We start from the raw sequence: 26149 nt of genomic DNA, 5'->3' as shown, positions 1-26149 counted from the left end.
GGAGGAGGCAGCCAACGGCCAGACAGGGTTGGTTTTCTGTTTGACAGAACAAACCTGCTGAGTGAGAAGGGAGGATGGAGGAACCACTTTCTGTGCTGTGATCTATGGCTGTGATCTTTCGCAGACTTGAAAGAAAGAGGTCTATGTTGCTATGGTTATAACACCTCAGGGACGTTGGACAAACATTACACAAAATTTGAAAATCTTCCGAGGACAGGCTTTGCAAAAGTGAGTCACTTATTTGCACATTTAAGCTGCGTTTTTATGCACTACCTCTAAAACAGTTTTAGATGAGTCACATATAGAAGATATGAAAGAAAACAGCATGTTAGTATTATAAATAGCAAGAGTATAATATCTGAAAGATCAAATGTCCAGAGAACAAGAGCAGCAAACAAGTTATCCGACGTTAAAATGTGATTAGGTGTGACTGAATGTGATAAAGATCCCTGCATATGACTCAAACATATAGCAAACATACTGAACTCTATTTTAAATCGTACGTGGAATAGCACACTTTGATTTTGTGTAGGAGAGAGGATCTTTCAGAATAATCTTTGTCCTCATAATAATCAGATTCAATAACCCTTGGCTTTAGGTGTGAGGTTTTCTGTCACTGCAGTTGTGTGATGACACAGGAGGGTATTTCATCTATTCCCTTAGCTATTGAAGTGTATGGTTACAAGTACTGTATGAAATGTATATCACTGATATATTGATAACAAAGAAGATTCCCTTTATCAAAGAGGTAATCTATTACTAACAACATGGTGCTGAATTTTACTTTTAAATTGAAAAGGGGTAATGCATGTTGTGTACACAATTTTTGACATATACCGACAAATGTTTTTCCTGTTTTCAATGTTTTGAAATGTCACCAAAGAATATATCTAACACTAACAGACTTTATAACAGATTTCCAGTGTGTAAAAGTGAATACAAAAGGCTGAGGCGGACACGACAAACAAAATCCTCACTGCATTTGCCCTAATTTGCCTATGATGTCATCTTTTTCCTCTGTCTCACCTGTGATTGGTTGACTGTCACAGCATCTGCTCAGTCTCATGGCTAGTGCTTCTAGCCCAAGGTGGAGGCCTATCTGAGGCTCTGTGAATCATGGCTGGTTGTCCTGACAACCCCTGTAATGTCGATTCCTTGTCGGAGAGTAATATGGCTGTTCTGTGACAGCGTTAACTCAAATGATGAGCACAAGAAGACAGCGTCTTTTATAATCACTTGTTTACATCAGGAGGCATTTGTGAGTTTTGAATTAATCTTAAGTAAAATGAGAAATTGACATTATTTAAAATATAGAACACAATAAATGTTGGTAAATGTCTGAAATCTTTAGTTTTTTTAATTGACTTAAATGATTTGTAACAATCATATGAAACTAGAAGTCTTAGGTGTTTTAAATGCACTAAAAATCATGCACAAATATTTCCATGCACATCTTTTGTGAACGATTTCTCCAGCTTTACAGGTTAAAACCTGGCAGCACAGACAAGAAAGACAAATGCAAATGTCCATTTAGATCAGCGGTGCCACATAAATGTTTTAAAGCAGCAGAGGTTTTGCTCTGTCCTCCTGAGAGTAGACACTGAGAATAACTGTACACACACAACAGAGGCAGTGGGCTGCGGTTTATACAGAAAAACTTCAAAATACTACTAGTTCTTAGGCAACACTACTGTAGCGTGACAAAGTCTTCAAGCCATGAAGAAAACCACATATGGATTATATTAGTCCCTGAATGTTATCCTCTCTGGGGATCTACTGTCTTTTTTGTTATAGCCAATTCAATCCTCCCACAAGTTTAAAATATCAGCAACGACTACTTCATCCATTTTCTACGCCTATCACTTCCCCACATGTGACTGTAATTATGAATAACCAGCTTCACAGTCAGGCTGCAGGAGCAGGCATTTGGCTGATGGGGAGGAAATACCCGGGATAGGTCAGCTGTCCATCACAGGTCCAACACATGGACACAGAAACGCTGTCAAACACGTTACTGTGTTAGTCATCGTTAACACAGCCCAAAGGTCACTAGATTAAAAAAAAATCCATACAAACACAGAAACATGCAAACACCAGGAAGAGGAACTCACCCCTTGAGATGACAGTGCAAACAGCTGAGCCACCATAAAGCTTCAACCGGAACCAGGGATGATCAATTCCTGTTTTTTGTATCCTCAGATAGTCACTGCTTAGTGATATTGGCCAACTGTGTTCATACTATCCGTTACCGAGTGAATGCTATGGTATAATGAGGTAGGAGAGGCTGTGATCCATCTGTTGCTGTGAACAATTCATTTCAGCCTCTTTCAACCAATCAACAGAGTTGTTTCATGACCCGCGTCAGAACCTGGACCCAGCACCCAACAATGAAATGACACACATAATCACTTCCTGACATGACTGAGGTATCTTTGACTTTTAGTTTGACCTGCATCCAATCCATGAACATGGAGGAGACAGGGTTTATGACCTATAATGCAACCAGCCACCAGGGGTTGATCAAGAAGATTTGTCCATCTACATATACAGTCTATGGTTTAAGTTGCATATGTCTTAAACTTAAACTGTTTCACTCATTTTGACGTTAATGTGACTGATGCAATATTGTCTCTGTTTCACATTCTGTTGAATAAGTGATGATTACTTATGAACTCAGCTGAGTTTTACTCAAGGCCAATCATTTCCTAAGTCAAGCTCAGATCAGGAGCTGACAGGACAACCTGCAGCTGCAGTAAGGAGGAGCATGATTTACCAGTACCCATAGGCTGCTGCTGTCAGTGATCAGGTTTATATAATGAATCCTATAAATATCCTTGGAGGCAGAGCACATCTTTGTGGTGACATATTGTAATAGGCCGTGTCAGAATTTACAAGTGTTTCAGCCAGTCAGGAAATATAACCTACATCTGTGTAACCTACAATTATTCAGACAATCTTATCATCAGTACCATAATCTGACAGGTTTCTAAAGACAGTGAAGTAATCTTGATATGTGCATTTGCAGTTTACAGTTACATGGCTTGTTATTTTACTGCAAATTGTAATTTACTTAATAATGAAATGCTACTTTTTGTACTTAATGTCAGTGTTACAACTATTTTACTGTGGAATCCGAACTATTACAAAACAAGTGGAGCATATATCAAACTCAATATGACAACATGAGCATCGTGTATGGAATATACAAGTGTTTTTTAAGCCATGCTTGATACGTGGGTTAATGGATGGTGATGTTGGTTCCTGCCTAAATAGAATGGAAACCACTTACATTGTCAGGGCCAAATTGATCACTGTAAGCAGTTGATTACTGTAATCGAATTGCCTAGCTTCTGTATGATAGTCCCAGAACTTCAGGGAAAGGTAAGGGCAATATCTCATATAACCCACTTTTCTATCTCTCCAACTTGTGCCGACTCATCGACACACACAGACACACACACTCACTCAGCTGATGTCTTTGACCTTCTAGACTTTTCCTCTTGCGCCAAAATAAAGTTGGCACTTTTGTTTCTCAGTGAAATATGCCTACGACTACTTAACAGATTGCGGTGAAATCTAGCAGACATTCATGGTGCTCAGAAGATGAATCCTAATGACTTTGGCGATCCCCTGACCTTTCCTCTAGCAACACCAGCAGTCAGTACTTCAAATAGTTTCACATGTACTGAATGCAATGGCACAAAAGTTTGTACAGTTATTCATGGCTCCTGGATGATTAATGCTTTCAGTGAAATATCTCTTCACGCCCCCCTCAGGATGAACTATTCCATCTCTGATATAAGTCATACATTCCAAGTAGCTCCACAATTAAGGCCTTCCAATCAGCCCAAGTGTTGGGATTGCAAAATGCTAACTTACATCATGAGTATTACACCTGCAAACATTAGCAGGTTAGCATTCTTATTGTGAGCATACTACAATGCTGATATTATCATTCAGCACAAAGCACCACTGTGCTGTATTACAGGCCTGCAGAGCTAGTAACAGTATTGCAGTTGCCTAACCTTGTTTTTTTTTTCATTTCCCCAATATAAGTACTGTATCAATTCAAAGATTTGTGCACCTTTTTATGATTATTTTTGTTCTGGAGATGTTTTTGCAGGAAATATAAACAAGTTTTCTCATTCTATGGCAAAGAAACCAATCTATTTTATCTTCTCAAGCATCCCTTTTGTCTTCCCACTCAGCAAGCCCAACCATAAATTCCATCAACAGACACTTCATACAATTTGTTTGCATTATAAATGTGAATTTTCTTCACTGCTTGTGTGCTGCAGCGTTTTCCTGAAGATTCTTCCTCATCAGTCCAAGAGGAATGTACCATTGTGCAAAATGGAAGCAAGAAATTTGAGAAGAACCTCCTTTGGTCCAGAATCAAATAATCATAGCGCTGATCAGTCACCGCTGTATAAACCATATTGAATTATGGTTTGGATTATCATATTATGGTAGAGCTCGCTGTGCACTGGGAGGGAGCAGAGGTAGAGGGAGGCTTTGGAGAGACTTGCATGCCTCGCAGGAAATGATGATATACGAGAAGAGATGAGGTGTGTGGGTGAATCCCCACTGAACTAAACTTCACTTTCTGTTAGGAGCATCGATAAAACCTCTCGACTCTCACTTGAGCCTGAATTTATGGATACTGTACATCTTTTACATTTAGGTTTACAGTTTTTAGATGGTTTAATTAGGTCCAAGTGGCTTTGGCTATATTCTACAGTGATTCTACCACCAATTCCCAGTGTATTTCAAAGACATCATGGCAATAAAACAATATCAATAATTATCGCAATACAGTTTTCATCAGTAGCAAAATAACAAAGGTCCAATACATATATTGATATATTAATTTCAAACCTGGTCTCAGATTTGTTTTACTGTAATCAATCATTATCTTAAATTATTTAATTTTAAAAGAAATAATAACATGACATTTAGTGTCATATACAAACAAAGTTGAAGGATTTTAGCTTTTGAAACAACTTTATCAATGTTACATTTGACATAATATTGCTTTACAGCTGTTTTGATCGATAAGGTGATCTGACAACATACTGCTAAAACATACACACTGTTAAATGATATTTGTGTAAGTGTGGGGTGTATGTGGATAAGAGAGGACTGGTATGGACAGTGTATTAAATGCTCTTCATTTTACTTCATCAGATTAACGTCTGTAAGCCCTCCACTGGTAATTCGGCATGTAAAAGATAATGGGTCACACTCATGCTACAGCTTCATTCACAAACGGGAGCAAACATATTATTTGTGTGGGTTTTGCACAGAGCAGCGATGACCCCCCAAAGGAATCTAATTGAGGTTAGTAGGCCTCTATCCTGCTGATTATGGGTAACCTATTGATAGGTTACACGTGGTCTCATTAAGTCGACTCTCTATTTTTCAGATTGAAAAATGCTCAGCAGTAAAAAGCGCTGTCAACCCAGTGCAGTAATTACAGATTACAGTGCAGTTTAATGCTTTGCACTTAACACCTTGGCCGTTACGCCTCAATTCTAAATGTAGGCTACGCTACGTGTTTTAACCTGCTTATTCAAAGAGGATGCTAAGGCTAAGAGGAAGCGTCTCTAACTGTTGAAGAGAATGTTTTGGACGATAAATGATGGTTTATATCATCAAACATGATTCCTCTATCCTCACACCACCACTCTGTGGTCACCCACAATGGTGTCGTGGAGTGGGGTGTTTGATGTCCTGATGTTTTACAGGATCATACCAGGCTCTGTCTGATGACAGTGGCAGGTAGGTGTTTTAATGTCGACTGTAAATCGTCTACAGAAACATGCATGCAACCTGGATAAATATATGGTGATGGTAACTGCTCTACAACTACATTTCATAATAACTATCTTTGTTTTTATAAAATGCTGTCTCATCCTGCTATTAAATATTTTGTCCAGTATTCTGATTGTTAAGATGCAACTTTTACTATTCAATGTAGTACAACCTCTGTTTGGTAAATCATTTTAACACTGTTTGGTAAATACGTTGGGATTTGTTTTATGAAGCAGAATCCACAATATACAAATCTAAATTACCTTGCACTTTAAAATGAGAAAGCTCCATCTGTAGCGTGGAACAAAGTTGAGGCTGATGATTAAGGCAAAGATTCAGGATAAAAATGTTCATATCAGGCGATATCGATAATAATCACGATTAATGTCAAATTATTATTTCTTTAAGTTTAAAACTGATGTTTGCTCCTAAGTAAAGGTTGTGGTTTTAAACTCTGAGTTATATCAATGATGTGTTACCTAACGCTTCATCATCATCAGCCCTGGATATAATATACATTTAAAACACCATATATGTATTAAATATTAATCTATGCAATTATTTGAAATGGTGTCGGTGACAGTAACAATAAGGGAGATGAAATAAACTCTGTAAGGCCTATTGTAGGATCTTATAAAAAGCAGATTAAAACTGTGTTGTTCCGTTTCTATGAAGGTGAAAATCAAAAATCAATTCTTTATTATTTCAGTCTCAGTGCAGCGGGATTGCACAGGTACATTATTCAGCATTGTGTAGTGTGAAATCGTACAGTTAAGTGTATGAGACACTCAGCAAGGACATAAGCTCTGATGCTGCAAACAAGACGCTGGGAGAGAGACACACCTCTGAATGTAAAACAGGTGTGAGGAAGCAAATGAGGAGCCTCTGGAGATTAGAGAGGAGCGTCTGTGTGCATTTAAATCAGTTATTATTCATGCGCAATTCAAAATATAGGCAGGGGCAAATGTAATTACAATGTTGATAATCTAGTTGTACATACAACTAAACGCCATTCACCTAAGAAGACAAAAATATTTTTGAGCCACAAAAAATCCAGTATTTTTCTACGATTACGCTTTGTCATGTAACTTGTGGACATTCAGAGCCCATACAGAGTATTTATATTCACTTTAGACTGATATTTCTCTGCTGCTCTCTTTCACTCTGCTCACTTGTCCCTTGTAAATCGGGCCTTGTGTCAGAGTCAGTCAGTGCATGACGGCCTAACACAGGATCACCTATCAGCTCTCGGAGGAAAAGGCAGCACTAAAGTACTATCCATGACAACACTGGTTTGAACAGGCCCCTCCCACTGACAGCTGGCTCATTGTGTGCTGTGCGTCTGAAGCGGCCTTGTTTCCCTTTGCTCGGACAGTTCAATAACTAATTTCAATGCAGCCAGCAGCATGCAGCTTTGAAAATGAGCAGGGCAGGTCCGATGGAAAGTCATAATCTGCTCGTCACTGCTGTCTGCCAACCGGCTGGGTGCCATTTCAGTTGACATGAAGATTCATAGATAGGGTCAGAGACTGAATACTGATCGGCATTACAATACCGAACAAAAAAACAAAAACTAAAGTGCATACCTTCACCAAGGCCCGACAGCGACCTTATGACACCACATTTAAATTCACTAGATCTAGATTTTTATTTGGATCTCCACCAGATTGCACACACTATATATCAGTCCCCATGTATCTGCCCCATGACCCTCTGACCAGTTTATGTTTATATTTGTATATATTTTGATGTATTTGGATTGTTAAGTTTTGAAAAAGGAAACACCCTTTTTAACAATTTTCCAACAGCGTGTTCTGCACATTTACTTAATGTGTCTTTGAATATTTGCTACATTTATTAGTCAAGTCCCTTTTCCTACATCTGCTGAATAATTTGCTTTGCGATCAAACTAATTACATCAAAGGTTACTGTGGCACGTTTGCAATTATTCTTCCCCAATACTGCACGATGACATTTGGTTCTGTCATTTTATTGTCCCTCAAAATAATGAAATCGAGAAAGGCCATCTACAGTTCGGTCTCTATCGTTCAGTTGATTTGTGCATCTGTCACGTCACAGACACCCAATTTTGACCAAGCTCAGTGGGGGATGATGCATGTCAACAAAGCCATACTGGTTTATCCTCTACCTTCAGTGTATCTGTAACAATGAAAATCATGAAATAATTGTCTTATTACACTAACGTAAACCTTGTGTTTACTATTGTTGTGTTTGATGCATATTGTTCTTGTGATATTTAATTTGATTTAAGTGTGACATTAAATTACAACAGTATCTTTGGAACAAAGTACTGATACAAAAAGACACTCAAAATAGCATGGTGACCTGTCGAGTCATCCCGCAGCCGACGGTTACTTACAATGACACCCCACATTGAATCTGAACTTGACTCGCAGCACAACAAATGGTTGGAACGCCCTAATGTTGCTGCACACGGGGCACGCGAGCTCTGTCACATGTATTCTAGTGAACAGCAGGCTTGCACTCTTGATGGAGGAGCCTTGTGGGCCACAAGAACCGTGTGTACTCACCACTTTCTGCATGGACACACACAAACAATGGGACACGTCTGGAGTGCTTGGGGCCCAAACCCTGAGGAAGGGCAGATGGTCTCCGGGATCGAGGACCGCACCCCCATTAACATAAGAAAAGAGGGGGACAGAGGCGGGGGGAACAGGTACCCTCTCTCCTATTTTCCCCTTCTATAGAGATTAAAGAGGGGGTGACTCATTTACGCAACAGTGTCTGTGGTGCTGATTTGAGACCCAATTAGGAGGCTGCTGTCAACACAGCACAGAACATCAAGTGTGAGGATCCTAGCTGTCAAATCTACAGTTACATATAAAGGCAGGTTTCCATCTTAAAGATTCCCAGGTCCACGCTTTATTAATCTTCATTTAGCAAGTGCCATGTTAGTCTTCAAGCGTAACTGACTCATGATGGTCATTATATTATTAATATTTTATGCTTTTATCATAAAAATGTGTTCTTTTGTGCATGTGGCTACATTTCCATAGGATTTATGTCATTTTTGTTGAACTATACCTTTACAATTTTCTGCCAGCAGGTGATAAAATCAGTAAAATGTCTTTTAACGTGCATACATCTCAGATTTAGGAGGATATACATACTGGGATTTCACTTTATAAAACAAAAACTAGAGTTAAAGCTGCTACTGTATTTGTAGATTTAAAAAAAATGTTCCTGGACCTGGTAAAGCTATTATGCAGTTACAGATTGAGTTATAGCCTTTCAAAACAGAACCCCAACAGATTCCTTGAGGGTTGGTGGTGTTTTCCTTTCTTCTCACTGAAGGCAGATTTCACCCTAACAAACACAAATCCTACTGTTGCAACAGCTGCAGACTTCCAGGGCTGAAGCCCCTCTGTGGGTGAAATGGGGCCGCTCTGTTGCTTTGACTCATTAATCACACTAACCACAATGTATGTCTCACAACCACAATATTACGTTCTGAAATAAATATTGCCATTCCTTTTTTTTATTACTCCATAATAAACCAACGTATAGGGAAAGCTAAACAGCATCATTTTAAGTTTCAAATTGCAGTGAGGCAGTAATGGAATCTATATGACAACAACAAAATGAAGTAAAAGCATGATTAAAAATAAGAGAGGGAAAAAGAGGAGGGAGAGAGTTGAAATACTGAAAGTTTATTTCTGTAGGTGTACATGTTTCACTGCATATTCTGTCTCCCTCTAGTGGTTATTTGGAGGACTGAAAAAATCTCCAGTATATTCTGACTTCCTCATGACCAGCACAGTGTCTCTTTACATAATTGTTGTGTCCCTTTCTGACTAATGAGCATTGCCATAATTAAGTTCATTAGTTCATTGCAAAGCCAGCTTTCTTGCTCCAAGAGGAAAAAGTGCTGTGCAGGTTACATGAGAATACAGGGTACAGCCTATTTCATATTTTGAGTTGATGGCATTTTCGCAATGTGAGAGAATTCAGGAGGACATTTAAGTTAATAGATATATGATTTCATGAATAATATCCACTAAAATATCCTTGTATTTTCACAAATCACTGTATTCATTAAAAGAAGGAAAGATTCTGTTGCTGACATAACTGATCGATTTCATCCAAATTAAATGGCTGCAGTAAATGTTGCACTCTTCTCCACGCGACAAGTTTTATTTAGCATTCATCACTGTGAACCACACACTGTCATAATTTATAATACACAACAAAGCTAATAACATTAGGGGTATGAAGCGTGTTATGTTGGAAATGAGATGTGTTTTATATTGCACCAGTCTGCTCCTTGCAGTTGGTGAGCTACCAGAGAATGACACATAACAAAACTAATTATAACTAATGTGCATACATATACACTATTGTTATAATTTGCAAAGCACTCACTGATACTTAGCTTCACTGATGGACAAAATGGTCAGCAAGTGTCACTTGTTTATTTCATAAGAACACGCACAAAGACAATCTGCATAAAGCATGTAACTGAGGTGTAGGGGGTGGGGGGGGCAGCTGGGGTTGAGAAGGTAGATCAATCGTCCTCCAGAAGGTTGGGGGCTCAGTCCCAGTCCCTCCGCATGCCGACTTGTCTTTGGGCAAGATACAGAACCCCAAATTGCCCCTCATAGAACTGCATTTTATGAATGTGTGTGTGAATGGGTGAATGTCAATAAACTGTACTGTAAAGTGCTTCATAGAAAAGCACTATATAAATTCCAGCCTTTTTTACAACTATATATTTATCTATACCTCTAAGGTCTAAAACTTAATTTTCAGGTCCAGAGAGAGGTGTGTCCTAGAATAAAAACCATAAGTCATCTAGAGGATTTGATTTGGAGTAAGCAGCTGAGACCAATTTGCTGCCCCAACCAAGGACAACTGTATATCTTCAATCTGACAGCTGGACACTGGCTGTGATCAAAGCCTGCAAAGGCTGCTCTGGTGAACAACCACAATTATGTGGAGGTGGAGGTGACTAGAGGTTTCCTTTCCTAAACCTACCTCGTAGTGTGTATCCTTGAAGTTGACTGATGGCATCATCAAATAACTGACATCTGCTCTGTGAATGGTAGCCATGGCTGTGATGCCGTGGTAACAAAGACAAAACATCCAAACATCTAGCTGTGATTTTGTCAGTAACCAAACCATGAACTTGAAATGGCCTCTACATTCTCTACCTCCATGTTCCATGTTGTGTAGAGATAGAGATAGTATCCTCTTATAAATCACACCAGCTAAATGATTACTTGATGAAATGAAACAGTGTTTGACTAATTAATCTATAAGGAGAACAGATAGATCAACTTGATGATTCATTAAGTTCAGTATGATCATTCATTCATCAATTTGATGGCCTGTTCTTTCCAAATAAACTATTAATGGATTAATTTTGACTATAAATAATCATTCAATATTTTTTATTTGAAGTAATTCGGAGGTCTTATATCACTGCAGCCACAGTTATGACCTATTTTTAATGTCCAACTAAACGATTAATCAAATAAGATTGACAATATTTGACGTATTAATCAATAAGAAAAACAGATCAATCAACTTGATGTTAGTCACCTGTTTTACGACCAAGTAAACAATAAATCTATTAATTTTGACAATATTTGACTTATTAATCGATAAGAATAACAGATCAATCAACTTGATTATAGGCTAATTGTCTATATTTTGTCATTTAAGTAATTCAGATGTCCAAAAAGTGAGCTCTTTTATTGTTGTAGTCTGAGTTATGAACAGTTTTAATGACAAACTAAACAATTAATCAATATTATATATATGTTGAAAATATTCAACTTGTTAATCAGGAAAACATATCAACCAACTTGATGATAGGATAATGGTCAATAGTTTTTAATTTGAGTCATTCAGATGTGTATACCACAGGAGCCTCAGTTATGACCTGTTATTATGACCTAACTAAAAGACGAATCGATTAAATTCGACTATAATCGATTGTAATCGACTTTATCACCGATAAGGAAGACACATGGACAGTCGCGGGCCTCGCGTTAATCTTTATTATTATGATCCGTGAGGCTCATCATCACCACACGGGGACCGCCTCCCCCCTCACCATCTTGCGGCCGCTGGTCGGAGATCTCCGCCCCAGTCATGTTGGGCTACAGCTCGGAGCCCGGATGCGCCGCCATGCCGCCTCTACCAGCGAGCGAACGCTGTCTCCAGCAACCTGCCTGACGCTGGAGCGCTAGGAGTTGACTGAGGAAGTCTTCACCGGCGGTGGAGGGGGACACGGGAGCCGTCTCAGCGGCCGCCACGCTTTGTTTTCTTTCGTGTTTGTGCGTCGACCTGCCGCCGTGTAGGAACACTTGTGTGTGTTTGTGTGTGTATATGCGTGTGTGTGTGAGTTAGCTCAGGCTAACGCTAGCTCCGAGTGCGGGGTAGTGACAGTCCGGCCGGAGGCGGGGAGGAGAACTGCGAGGTGAGACTGTTATTTTGATGGCGACTACACACACACACACACACACTCACACACACACACACACACACTCACACACACACTTGAGTTGTAGGCGAACAGGAGGCCACCAGGGAGAGAGTATCACCCCCAGCAGTGTGACTCACACACGGGGCTCGGGCAGCAGCTGGGCTCCTCCACTGTTTGTCCAATAACGCGTTTTGTGCAGCGGGACGTTTGCTCGACGTTGTGGCCCGCGGAGGAGAAGCTAGGAGCTAGCTGCTAACTAGGTAACAGTCCAACACAGCCAGGGAAACTTTTCAGGTCAGTCACCCCTGAGCGGACACGAGCCAGAGGTCACACCCTCAGTCTGATAACTGTGTTACTGACACTCCGGATTTTAAAGTGAGACCATGTTTTGAAATGACAAGTGGGAAGTGGAGGAGTTGACCACGACGTCCACTTGAGCTGACCCCATGTTTCTGAGCTGCTCGCTGGAGGGCACAGGTCCCTGGACTCTGGAGCCCAGGAGTGTAACCTCAGAGTAACTTCAGCTGCTACAAGTGACTTAAGTTTGCACCCTCAAGTGTGAGATCGTAGCAACAGGGAAGCTCCTTGCTACTACTTTCAATGTTTGATTATGACATGGAACTCATATTTCAATGTGTGATCAAGATGTGCATTTGATACATTTGTCGTTATATTTCTTTGAGCATTGTTAAAAGCTGCACAAATAAAATGTATAATTGTTATTATTGTTATCGGCACAGTAAGATAGCGTGTGCAGATGTTTTGTTTGCTTTAAAGGTTAGTATAGTTCAGCATTTCACAAAGTATTTTTGATGAAATATGATAAATTGCGGTAGTACTCGAGAAGTATTTACTTCTCCTTTTTGGACATTATTTATTTATTTTAAATATTTGTTACAATTCATTTAGCTGATGCTTTCATCCAAAGCGATGTACAATAAGTTCACTTGCTTGCTGTGACTTTTACTTGCTTGCATATATCAATATTTTTATTTTAAACATATTCGAAATATAAACCAAAGTAACCAATTGATATCTTGTAGTATTCTTTGCCATAATTACACAAATTTGTGTATTCAGTAGATTATTTCAAACGCTTTCTTTTAACTGTTGTTCTCTGTGACTTTCAGATCGAGGAAAACACGTCAATGTCTGCATCAGCTCTGCAAACCAAACAAGATGTCTGCTGATGAGGATACTGTAAAAACTGGCGGTCCGCAGGCCAGCTCAGATTGCACTGGAGGTTACAGTAACATGTCCGTAATGGTGGAGGGTGCCACGGCCACCCCTGACTTTGCGGCTGCGTGTCCCGTCCCGGGCACTGCAGCCTCGCCGAAACACACCAGCACGACCGACGTGCTTAGTCACTCAGACGATAATGGACAGAGAACCAGAGGGAACGAGGACAACATCAGTCGCAGGAACAGCTTTCATCATTCCAAACAACAGCAGCAAACAAAATTAACTAAGCGGCGCAACACAGCAAGCTTTGGTTTCAAGCATCCGACATCTGGCAAGAGGAGACGAAGGGCCAACTCCGAGAGTGACTCCGTCCTGCCCACCAACTTCCTTCTGGGTGGGAACATTTTCGACCCACTAAATCTCAACAGCCTGCTGGATGAGGATGTGAACAGGGCACTGAATGCAGAGACGCCCAAATCCTCCCCTCTTCCAGCGAAGAGTCGAGACCCTGTGGAGATCCTTATCCCCAGAGACATCACAGATCCGCTGAACCTGAACAGCGGGATAGCAGACAGCAGCTTTTTGGTGTCCCCCTATAAGAGCAGTGGAAGGAAGAGACACCGCAACAGACACCATGGAGGAACAGGAGGAGGTGGGATTTCAAACACACAGATCAACCTCTCTGAATCAGGAAAATTTGAGGTCAAAACTGGCTGCTCTGCTCTGCTTCCAGGTGTGTTAGCCTCAGGCTCTGCCCTAGATGTCTCCAAAGAGTCAGACAGTGTCTCCAATGTCACAGGAGAATCCCATGAGCACTCAGCTGACACCACAGCCAGCTTCAAGGAGGAGACAACATCTATATCAATGGAGGATTCCGCTTCCTCTGTATTGGGAGGTCCTAACCAGCACACAGGCAGACGTAAGCGGCGGCGCAACTCTGGAAAAATGGAGCTTCCTGTAACCCATTCTACCCCCGTTGCAAAGTCAGGATCTGGAGACAAGAGTAGCAGTACAGGGGGACAGAGATACTCTCAGTCTTTCCATACACCAAGAAGTGGTTCTAAAACAGGCTCAGGAGGCCGCCAGCACCAGCAGCAACACAACCATGCGAAGGAGCAACAGAAGAAGTTCCAGTATGGGAACTACAACAAGTATTATGGCTACCGCAACCCGGGCGCTAGTGAGGACCCACGGGCGCGTGTGCTTCGTCCAGAATGGTTTGAAGGTAAAGAGGTACTGGATTTGGGGTGCAACTCAGGCCACATAACACTGTATATTGCCAAAATGCTAAGACCTGCCCGCATATTAGGTCTTGATATTGACAGTGGCCTGGTGCACGCAGCCCGAAAGAACATCAGACATTATCTTTCCGAGATGCAGACCCAAGAGGCCAGGCGGGCAATGCAGGAGAAAAAGAGCACTAAACAGGTGGAGAGGAATGGAAATGACAGTCACACGGGCACAGAAAAGAAGCACAAGGAAGAGGAGAGCAGGGACGAAAATGGGAAACCAGTGAAAGGAGAGGAGGAGAGAAGTGGCCCCGCAGAGGCTGTAAATGACAATGGCTCCTGTCGCACAGATGAGGCAGGGACCCAGAGGCAGGGCAGCAAAACAGAGGAAATGGAGCAAGAGGACTGTGATTCGGGTCCTCTTGATCCCTCTGTGAGCTGCTCTTTTCCCATGTCCCTGCGGATCTCAAGGGGGCCCATTGCTGCACCACCACTAACAGAAACATCCACCACACGGCCTGGGGAGTTCCCCGCAAATGTGTCCTTCATCAAGGTAAGAAGATGTTCTGTGTATGTGTGTGAACATCTGGTGCAGGCAGCATCAGACTGCCATGTTAGTGCATCTTGGGAGCCTAGATGAAAGTAATTCAGGAATAAAATTCAGCATGACCCTGCCTGCATTACGTCTGCAGAGCATCATATATATTCATTAAGACTAGGGTAACAGCATGTTGTTAGCGCTTGAAGAAACCAAACAGAACTATTAAGAAAGAGGCTTCATTTTAGAAGAAACACTGAGTTCAGCAGAGGATTTGATAGAATTTGCACAGCCACTACTTCCCTGGAACATGATAGTGATAATTACATTGCATCTAAATGAAGGGTGGCACTGTCACAGCACAGTCATTTATACTCGTATGGTAATAACTTACCAGGATAATGGACAGCAGCTTGGATTTGCATGCAAATTTAACATTGTATCTCAACTTGACTGATATTAAAATGAATGAAATCAAATGTGCATTCATCAAGGTTTTATAGATCTAATTTCATTCAGTTTGAGTTGTAGTTGTTGGCCTTCAAAAGTGAATGGATGAGTCACGTAGGCCTTTTAGGGTATTGATCAAAGTTCACGTCGTTGGGTTTGTTGTTCCAGTTCTTGGCTTCTTATTTTAGATTATCAGCACTTTCTTAAAAAGACCCAAGTTTCTCCTCCTTCATTATAAAGTTAATAAAATAATATAATATAATAGATCAGGCAGGTTGTTCAGCATCACTTTAAGTCAGACCCCAACATCTATTTTTCTAAGTCTTCACAAGCTCAAAGTGAGTATGCAGGGACTTCCCACTCATTTGTCCCCCATAGATTTTTGAGTGTGTTGTATGTTAGTGTTTGAAGCTGCTACTGATGTTGGGAACTGAAGGATGGAAGCAACACAGAGGCAGCAGTCTATCATTTTCATCGTTTTTTTTTATGTTGGTTAATGGCTTCTGCTTTTATTCTGCCTCCCTTTGTCGAGGATGCTACAAATATTCTGACAGCTTTTCTTTAATCAACATAAATGTTTCTCATTAAGGGTTTTGTTCCTCGTTTCTATGGAAGTTTCTTCACTCCACTGGCCTTGTGCCTGCTGGCGTTGTGTAGGCAGCCACATGAATGGGTTTGAAGCAGAAACTGTAGTGTGTGTGAATGGAGCAGTGGAGATAACAGCAGTGTAGCACAGACCTTATCCTGTAAAGCAGTGAATCGGGCCCTAAGATGAACGCCTGAGCCCGCTCAGTCTGCACAATGATAAAAAAGGGATATGAAAGAAAAATGTCAGGCTGCAGAGCATTTGAAAGGTTAAGGGTAGCATATTGAAGTTTCGTTAGTTCCTTACTGCTAAATACTTTTGAATGCACAAATTATACAACTAAAAAAAATCTAGTTCCAGTGATTAAGAGAAAAATAAGGTTCCCTTATAAACCATCTTGGCTGTGTGATAGACCAAACTGCTAAATAGAAACAACTGTGCATTTCCTGATGTGATATTTCAAAATATCTTCAGTGACAAAGGTCTGTTCTCAGTCATCACGTTTCCCAGAATTTGATCTCTGGATATTTATTTGAAACGGTTTCACATCACTGATTCTTCACAATGTTTTTGAACAGGAGTTAGTGATAAATACGTGGTCAGGCACATGCAGAATACTGAGCCAAAATATGGAGAAGCTGGGAGCCTTCGAAAGTTCTAATTTTTATTTGATAAAGAACCAGTCATTATTTCACTCTTAGCCTCTAGATGACATGTTTTTTTATTGTTGACCTTTTCTGAAACTTGCCTGTTATGCAGATGAATCTTTGGACTGTGGATCAGTGGATGGACATGTGCGTCACTGAATACTTAACTGTGCTCTCCAATACACCCAAAACTAAACTTAATCATTTTCATGAACTCCCATGTAAATTACATTTTGACTTTCCACTCACTTGTGGTAAACCCCGGATGTGTTTATGTTTCAGAAATGGTCTTTACTTTCTGACAGCTGTGGCAGTGATTCACTAATAGAAAATGTTTATCCTGTCATGGTCATGGTTTTTCTCACTCCACCTCTTCTCTCCTTTAGGCCAATTATGTATTGGAGAGTGATAATCTGCTTCTGACTCAGCGGCCAGAGTATGATGTAATCCTTTGCCTGAGTGTTACCAAGTGGGTTCACCTGAACTGGGGAGACACTGGCGTCAAGCGGCTCTTCAAGAGAGTCTACAGACACCTCCGTCCTGGAGGCTTGTTCATCCTCGAGCCGCAGCCGTGGGAGTCGTATGTGAGGAGGAGGAAGCTGACTGTAAGCAACTGAGACGACGGGGCTGGATATTTGCAGCATTCTCTTTTTAAAGCTTTGTTTTGCTGAGAAATAAGAAATATTTGTTTTCTCTCTCATGTGACAGGATAATATTACCGGGAATTATAACAGCATCCGCCTCAGACCTGACCAGTTTTCATCATACCTTACATCTGAGGTGGGCTTCACCAGTTTTGAGCACCTTGGGACCCCCAAATGTTCAATAAAAGGTAACTGAACAATTTGCAAGTTTATAACCTTCTTATTATTCACAATTACAGCTTGATGCCATGTTCAACTTTTCTTTCCATTGTGACAGGTTTTCAGAGGCCAATTTACTTATTTCACAAATGACCGCTCCTGCCTTGAAGATCATTGAATGTGAGTAGCCTAAATACAAGCCAGCCAGCTGCTCTGGACTGCAAGGAATCTTCCTGAATCCTTAAGAGTCTCTCCGGCTTTTCAGACGCTGAAGATGAAATGGGACCAGAAGTCGAATTAATTTTGTAAAGATGAGATCTGTTGAGAAGAGGCACCTATCAGAATTTTCTGTGACTTCAAATTCTTTCGGTATGACATGAACTCTGATGGGAGTCTACAATGTTGTCCAACAAGGAGCCAGACATCATAGTTTGGCCAGACTGGAAAATTAGCTCATCTGAACAGTTTCCTCGCGCTAATGATGCCCCAGTTTGATACACAGCCATAACACATGTTTGGATACCTTTGGCCATATTTCTCTGCTTTCATGATTTATTTCTGTGCCACCATGTCACCACACGGTAACATATTAGGGTTGGGCGATGAGGCACAACGTTCCAATGGGACACCATCACCGCTGGAAATAACTGGTGAATTTACCAGATTATCTCACTGTAAAACCGCAGTGTAACACTGGATTACAAAGCCATTAAACATTTACATGATGTCTCTTTAAAACCCACACTCGAGTGCAGATAGAGGACACTGCAGGCTGATGGTAAACGGAGCCCCATATTGCCAGCTGCCACTGATGGCACAGGAAATGTTCTCTTTGTTGTTAAGTATTTGGATTAGGTTTGAAGCTTCGCATCAGCAGACACATTAATGCAAATTTTGGTGGTTTTAAAACAGCCAGAGTCAATCAGTGGATCACTAATAGCGGATCTCCAGTATTTGTCCCATCTCCTAACCCTAATATGTAGTTTGTTTGTCATTATTTTGCAAAATGGACCTTAGAGCTGAATTAACCATAATCTGATACAGAGCTGTAAAAATGTAAAACTCCTTTTTTTGAAATAGACAAAACCAAAAGCTCTAAAATTTCTGTAAACCTGTGGAAAGAGGTTTGTCTAAGCGATAAAGATAATGATGCACTCAAAACAGCCAAAACAAGGAACATCCTGTGAAATACTGAAAGTTGTTTGAGTGCTGTTGTTTACTTCCCTTAATCAGCAACACATTTACCACTAAGTGATATTTTTTCTGCAGCTTAAGTGAAAAGGAGCTGTATAATGGTAGAGTACTGACAAACTGGTTGTTCCCTCCAGTCCCTGCGATGCCCTCTTTCCTCACTGTGTTGCCAAATGAGTGCATTCACTCAAGTGTCTCGTTTCCATCACTGCTGATTGGAGCCGATAAAAACCAGTGTCTTCTGCAGAGTCCTTTGACCTGCAAGTGAATGATGGTTATATCCATTCCCATTGCAGACAAAAGCCAGATGTGAGCTGGTGTTAGTGGGGGTTTTCACCAAGAAGCTGTATAGTTCAACAGTGCTTACTATAATTGGAAAGTAGAATACTGGCTCAGCAGCAATTTCAAATTCTAAATTGAAAAATCTGATCTTGGCAATATCAAGATAAATAGTTTGGGCTGTTTTGAGTGTTGCTCCATCCCAATGGTAGGGGGCACATTTGAGCTGTGGTGACGCAGTGGTGGGTTCAGCTCAAGATCATTCAGCACAGACACCACAAGGACTATTTTGCAAAGTAGACATTTGGCATGCAGTAATCTGTTTTCTTTCTTTTTTTCAATGACAGTGAAGCCATAGCCCGACCTTACATGTTGTTTACAATGTCCTCCATGGAGTTCTGACAAGAGAATGAAAATAAGAGTGAAATTGAAAGGGGGCTGTTGAGAGAGTTGCCACAGCTTCTTCAGTGCTGCGTTAATGTGACACATGCTTAGTTTTGCACAGTCTGACCAGCACTGCTGCACAGGCTTTAATTCAAACAGCATCAGAATCACTTGAAGTACCTTGGTGGGGGTTTTTTAGCTCCTGAGTTTTTCTTAACTTCTGTGAGGCTGAACAAAATATGACATCTGCAGAAAATGGATGAATTACTGGAATCTGTCCACAAGAAGTTCGTTTTTTTTAACCTAATTTGAAAAGTATAATGCTGTTTGTATTAAAGTGCAAAAAGAATTGATGTGTCTTGAATTTTGACAAAATATATCATCATCACGTTAGTCTTTGGCCCAATAAGTACAGTTATGAGTTACAGGTGGTCAGGTTCTGTCTGTGATTGTATCTTTGTTGGAGTGCACCGATCACTCATCTACAACCTTTCCTTTAAATTGGCTGTGACAGAAAATCTTCCTTTTTGGTGACTGGTTCAGTCACAGCATTTAGCACACTGGGGTAGGAGATAATGATGGATGATTTTTATTTTAGTATGTGATCAGTGTAAATTAGTTTGGAAGTTTTGTTTCTACTGTTGTCAATATTTAGTTCATAACTGCTTTTGTCATTTTCTTCAAGTGGATTTGTTTTTGACGTGTTTTCAAATGTTTGCTGCCAATTTGCAAGTTAAGTCCCAGGTCAGAGTTTCCGTCTCCTTTAACAGATCAGTAATCCAGTTCTGTCACAACAATTGAACATGTACATTGCAGAGTTCTGGTATGATTTGCTTTGTTCTGTCCTGGCAGGCACATGGATTGTTAGATTAGCTCTTTTTTTTTTTTTATAAACTCTTTGAAAGGAGTGTTTGTGTTAATGCACTTTCATTTCACTTCATTTGACATGTTCTAGACATTTTTTCAATTCTTCAAGATTCAGATTTTGCATACTTTTTTCCGTCAGACTTTTTTATAACAAATTGTGGAACACTGATTAACCTATAAAACGAAGCTTCAGGTTATATTTTGAATCAAAAGTGAATTGGACGCAGCCTCAGTTGGCCCAACAGACACGGCACCAAATCACACTTCCCTCCTAAGCTCAGACAATCGGATTCTCAGGCTTAGATCAGCCCACTGCTGTAGTTTTAAGGGCATTTTGCATTCTGTGTTATTAACAAAATGTTTTCCTTTTTGCAGGTCACATGATAAGTTTAAGCATTTTATTTGAAAAATGAATTGGTTGAAGCTCATTTGTTTTACCCACTGATGTTGAAGATTGCACCTTACTGTCTCAGCAGTGGTCTTTCACAGATTTCAACCCTAGGCCTGATTTGTTAGTCCAGGTGTTCAAGTGAAAGGATGTCTTTGCTGAAGATGTGAAATTACATGTTGTCATACTGTGTTGTTTAAAATCTTTGTACTTCCTTCGAAGTTGTGCACCATGTTGTGCCAAATCCTAGATTAAATTAACTTTCATAAAAACCAGAAGTAACATGACACCCCTTGTATCACCAGGATTTGATGCCAGTGAGAAATATTACTATGACTATTTCAAAACCTATCATGGTCAGGTCTCATATTTCAGGTTGTAGTTTACATCATAAATTTGCGCAATATTTGCTCTTTGGGATATATTTGAAGTTTAGAAATCTTTTGTAGTTTTGAATGTGAAAGAGTTTGAGTCCAAGTTTTCCTGTTGCAAAGAAAACAAAAGGCTAATATAACAAGATACATTGCAATGAAAGTTCTCCCTATTTTGTTTTTTAATTGTTATGTTTTATATTTGCAACTTGAAAACTGGGACCCATTACAAAACTTAGTTAAATGAATTGCAGCATTTTGTTATTTGGCATTTGACTGAGAGAAATAGATGTTCTGGTTTTTATTTAATGATATCTTTCTTTTTATGGAACAGATCTGTGGATGCCAAAGAAAGTAAATAATCACGTTCAGTACTGATTACATGTTCTAAATTCTAACCCTTCCTATACCTTAAAACCTGTAGCTACAACCTGATAAGAGTTATGCAGCATTGTGATGAAATGTCGATCAAATATTTGTCAGGAACAATGTCGTACTTGCAGTTGGCCACCTGCTTCTCATTTCTAAGACATTTCAAACATCAAAGTCTATAAAACCGTTCTCAAACTAACAGAGATAATTCTTATCTCTTTGTAGCACAACAAATGCATAAATTCAAGGTCTGCATGACTTTTAACGGCACTAAAAATTCACCTCTTCTTGTTGAATTTGCACTGATATGACTCGAGGGTATTAAACTAGCTGAGTAAACATTTTACGGTTCAAGTTGATGTTTTACATGTGTTCCTTTTACTAGGATCAGTTTAAAAGTATAACATATCAGTTCTGTCAGGGAAGCTTTTAATTTTCATGCCTCTGAACAACAACAACAAGATATATCTGAATGTTTCTGTGTTTAACATCTTCAATGATTAAAAGTGGTTCCAAATTTCGTGGTTCAATATTTATTTTGGTTTGAAGTTGGTCCAGACGTGGACTAGTTTATTATATGTGTATAATGTATGAACAACTCTATGAAATTAAGTTTTGTACTCATCGTTAACCAGTCTGCTTTGCAGCTTGTTAGGCTGCCATCTTTTCAGCCCTACAGCTTTTTTTACATGTTGCTTCTTTTCATATGACCTGAACAGAAAAGCTGTTCTCATAGTGCCCCATGGTCCGCCCATAACCGTTCTGATTGATGTGATCATCATCTGTAAGGAGGTTAGTAACCTAATTTGAAAGAAAACGGTTACGCTTAGATTAAATCCCCCCCCCTCACCTGGAAACATCTATAAGTGCAGACCTCTCATTGACCTTTAGCTGTTGCTGTAGAAAGGGAAAAGTTATTTCCTGCAGCTTATGTCTCATATAAAAGCCGACAAAGACAAAGGCCTGCAGTCCAAAGTTTGGTTGGAAAAGGGAGTGGACAGGAAGGCCCAAATGTACAATACAATACTAACCAGTACAATAGTTTACCAGTGACAGTGTCTATCTCAGGCCTTTAAAATAGGCGTCATAATATTGTGCAGGTGTTTCTTCTGTTGTGTGTAATGGCCACTATTAAGTTTTCACTCATTCACCTTCCTTTTTCTTGTGCTTTGTCAAATTTAACATACAAATTCAAAAATTGTGTGAAAAAAAAAATGCATATTTTAAGATTCATGTTTAAGCAAAAACCAAACAATGAAGTTTTAAGTATTCAAACTCAGACATTTTGAGCGAGGAGCAGGTTCAAGGTAGAAACATTTGCTTTATATTGAGGTGACAAAAGACACGCATGTCCACTACACAGTTTCCGAAATTGTCTTCAGGTGAACTCAGCAAGAGGACACGCCTGTCTGCAGGGCTCCATCGATCAGGCCTGTGTGCTTGTAAAAGCAAGAGTCTTATGACTTTAGAGCTATAATAGTATTAAATAGACTCTATGAGCGTGAAGAAACATTTCCCTGGATTGATTCTACAGAAGTTAAACTCTGGCCTGAATGTGAAGGACTACTTCAAATGAAAGTCGGGTTTTGCTCATAATCACCTGGATAATCCCTGTGGTGTCAGCATCCTAAGAAATGCCGCTCGAGTGCAGAATGAGGGATGGAGATTAAAAATGATCTTAAAGAGAAGTTATCCTCTTATCCAGAGGGCACAAAACAATCTGACCTGAGCAAAGACTATTTGTTTTCACCTGACATTTACATCACAAGTGAAATTGCAGAGGAGCAGAAACATTATTCAAGTTGTAAAAGGATCTTGAGCACTCAGCCATCTAGTAAAATAAAGCTGTTTTATTTAATTTATCAGTAAAAAAGCTCTGAACACCAAAGCTTAAGATAGACTTTTTTCATAGTGCAATTTAAATAGACTGTATATAATGGAGACAAGTCAGAGACTTGTACACTTCATGCTGATGCCATGTTTTTAATCATAATTGATTCACATACAGAATACAGAGTAAAGATGCCATTAAAATGTACATTATAAAATCAGTTCTCTCTGATTGTTTGATTTCAAATTAAAGCCACTGTTTTATTCAAACATGTTTATTTAAACATAAAAATATAACAGTGAGAGACCAGTGCTATGCTAAAAAGTCAAATTAAATAAGCAAGTAAGTTGATCATGTTTGAGGAGCTGCACAGGAAAACCAGAGCTCAGATTATTTGAGCTGCGATGTTAAAGGTCAGAACTTCCCTCTAGCTTTAGATTACTGCTGGTCCCTGTGATTCATTTGTCAACATCGTCCAACCATGAATTCCCCACAGTAACACTGGTCTATACAGGTGCAGTTCATGCATCCTGTAATAATTTTCAGTTTCAAGCTGTTGCTGTCTGTTGCTTTGTGAAGACAGAAAGCCTCATGTAAACAGGTTTGTGGGGGTTTGCCCCTTTGTGGCTCGGTCACGCTGCGCTGTCTGAATAGTACAAAGATTCAACCCAGATGACAATGCAGGGCACAATACAGTGGCTCCTGTTTACAAATAGCATCCATGCCTTTAACACCTACCAGCCCGGGCCAGTCATCCACCATCTTCAGATCCTGGATCAGTTAGTGCAACATATAGTTGGCAGAGGGATAACAAAATGTTTCAATGTCTTTGTAGTGCAGTATTTATTATAACAGCCTTTCTGGAGATCTTTTACGGAGATGAGCAAATTAGTTTTGAGCAGTTATGCAGTTGCTTCCTAAAAAATAGAACTTAATCAAATAAATTTACCAGCAATGACATCTAAACTTACGATGATCTGAGACAGGCCGGCGATATGACAATGAATCTGCTTTGCAACCGTGACGTCGTCCGTCTGTTCCAGACAATGTTGTCCAGACAGACAGACTGGTGAGATAACATAAACACAGACAAGAGCCATAACACTTCATTCACAAAAGCTCTATTTCATCAACAGCTATTTAGGTCAGTCACTTGACCATTATTGTGTCCTGTCAGTGCAGCGCTGAGCGACAACATGCCAGACTCCACGCAGACTGCTTTCCATGCTGTTATTTCCCCAAGGTCAAGCCAAGTGGGCAATGAGCTCCATATACACACTGTACTTTTCTCACATGCAAAGTAACTGGATTTCTTTGCATTGCATTTGGGACAATATGATACAGTTTGATAGTGAGGATCCTCTGTACTAAACAAACCAAACACCAGTGCATCTGTTTCCATGCATTTATTGGCATTGGCACTGCATTTCAGAGAGAAGAAACCAACTGTTCACAGGCTGTGTTATGAGACATCATTCAGTGTGAGGTACAGGATCAGTCACACCATGTTTCAGGCAACGACATGAGTTAATTCTTAGTACAGCATATAAAGTCCACTTCAAAAGCACTCGGCATCAGCTCCAAGAGGGACTGATCAATACAGCAAAGTTGTCCAGGTGGTTTATCTGGAAGAAGAAGGCTGTGCCGGCTGCCAGGATCCCAGCTGCTTGAACTGAAGATGTCGGCCCTCGTGCTGGGACACCTTGCAGGAGCTGCTAAGGCCGTATGGCACAACACCTGGAAATGAGCAAAGGGCAACTTTAGAGAATCTCTTTCTTCAGAATAGGTGCTTTTCTTCTGCGGGAAGTCATGCAGCGCTGTCTTTTTGACACAAATATTAAAGGGCTGTGTGCAGGTCTACATTATAATCTTGGCAGGCCTACCTGTATCTCCGGGGGCAACCGTGATGACCAACGATGTACTCCTGAGCATAGCAAAACCGTCTGCAGAGTCCTCTATACCCACAAGTCCAGTACTGCATTTCTGGATCATTGCCTGTCGATAGAATCACAGATATGTTACCATAGTCCTGATGAATACTGACTTCCCTTGATGGTGTTTTTATAAACCGCAATCCCAATAAATAATAATGTCATAACTAAGTTAACATAACTGTTATGTTGACTGTCAGGCCCCATTTGAGTACAGTGAAGTTTAAGCATCCTGATTTGCTTGATCTCACACAGTAAGAAAATGGGTGTATTTCATTTCTTACCCTCTCCGACTGCAAGCATCAGGAGAAGCACCAGGAGAACCAAGCTCAGTCCCTTCATGTTCGGGCACCAATAAGCTTTCAGACACTGCTGTTGACAGGCTGATGCTGCATTTATACAGCATTTCCACCACGGGGGAGGAGTCCGTCCGTCCTGCTCTGTCCAAATCACAATAACAAAGTATCGCTGAATGATGGGAGTCTGAGGGCTGAGGGTCTGGACTATCAGCTCACTCAGCTCAGTCAGTCGCAGCTTCTCAGGAATGTATTACTGTAATTTTCTTAATGAGCAAAACAAGTCTTTGTTTAATCAGCCTAAATGAAAAAAGGGACAGTTCTTTACTTACACACACCTCTGTGGCCGGACAGAGGCGTAAACACAGACCACAAAGGACTCCCACAGTTATGATTACAGGGTGAAGGACGAATCTGTTTGTTTTAGACTCAGTGAGCAGCACAATTCTGTCCCACTGTGTTTTCAGGGCCGCCCTGTGTTCGTCCACTGCTCTGCCCACATCTGAATATGCCAGTAG

General features: G+C 40.3%; 2 protein-coding genes across 6 annotated transcripts; one reads left to right on the top strand and one right to left on the bottom strand.

The window, feature by feature from the left end:
- Positions 1 to 11855: 11855 nt before the first annotated feature.
- Positions 11856 to 22093, top strand: mepcea (methylphosphate capping enzyme a). 4 transcript variants are annotated; one of them, XM_020085928.2, is made up of 6 exons: positions 11856 to 12280; positions 13417 to 14120; positions 14202 to 15250; positions 17305 to 17523; positions 17627 to 17750; positions 17840 to 22093. In XM_020085928.2, the coding sequence occupies exons 2-6, from the start codon at positions 13466 to 13468 to the stop codon at positions 17872 to 17874; spliced, it is 2082 nt and encodes a 693-aa protein (XP_019941487.1). In that variant the 5' UTR covers positions 11856 to 12280; positions 13417 to 13465; the 3' UTR covers positions 17875 to 22093. The 4 variants fall into 4 exon arrangements, with proteins under 4 accessions (XP_019941487.1, XP_019941486.1, XP_019941483.1 ...); XM_020085927.2 differs by having other exon boundaries at positions 11857 to 12280; positions 13417 to 15250; positions 17840 to 17901; positions 17987 to 22093; XM_020085924.2 differs by having other exon boundaries at positions 11857 to 12280; positions 13417 to 15250.
- Positions 22094 to 24795: 2702 nt separating this feature from the next.
- defbl2 (defensin, beta-like 2) lies at positions 24796 to 26104 on the bottom strand. Of its 2 annotated transcripts, none has more exons than XM_069510278.1 (4): positions 25964 to 26104; positions 25620 to 25775; positions 25288 to 25399; positions 24796 to 25141 (listed from the first exon to the last, which is right to left on the bottom strand). In XM_069510278.1, the coding sequence occupies exons 2-4, from the start codon at positions 25675 to 25677 to the stop codon at positions 25120 to 25122; spliced, it is 192 nt and encodes a 63-aa protein (XP_069366379.1). In that variant the 5' UTR covers positions 25678 to 25775; positions 25964 to 26104; the 3' UTR covers positions 24796 to 25119. The 2 variants fall into 2 exon arrangements, with proteins under 2 accessions (XP_069366379.1, XP_069366380.1); XM_069510279.1 differs by having other exon boundaries at positions 25970 to 26083.
- Positions 26105 to 26149: the final 45 nt, after the last annotated feature.

Source organism: Paralichthys olivaceus, chromosome 15 (assembly GCF_024713975.1).
Source record: "Paralichthys olivaceus isolate ysfri-2021 chromosome 15, ASM2471397v2, whole genome shotgun sequence".
Taxonomy (NCBI): Eukaryota; Metazoa; Chordata; class Actinopteri; order Pleuronectiformes; family Paralichthyidae; genus Paralichthys; species Paralichthys olivaceus.
This window is presented reverse-complemented; position numbering and strand designations above follow the sequence as displayed.

Coding starts and splice junctions, on each gene's coding strand:
- defbl2 (XM_069510278.1), bottom strand. CDS start 25,677: ATGAAGGGACTGAGCTTGGTTCTCCTGGTGCTTCTCCTGATGCTTGCA. Junction 25,400..25,619: donor GATGCTTGCAGTCGGAGAGG/GTAAGAAATGAA, acceptor TTCTATCGACAG/GCAATGATCCAGAAATGCAG. Junction 25,142..25,287: donor GGTTGCCCCCGGAGATACAG/GTAGGCCTGCCA, acceptor GCTCATTTCCAG/GTGTTGTGCCATACGGCCTT.
- mepcea (XM_020085927.2), top strand. CDS start 13,466: ATGTCTGCTGATGAGGATACTGTAAAAACTGGCGGTCCGCAGGCCAGC. Junction 15,251..17,304: donor CAAATGTGTCCTTCATCAAG/GTAAGAAGATGT, acceptor TCTCTCCTTTAG/GCCAATTATGTATTGGAGAG. Junction 17,524..17,626: donor TGAGGAGGAGGAAGCTGACT/GTAAGCAACTGA, acceptor CTCATGTGACAG/GATAATATTACCGGGAATTA.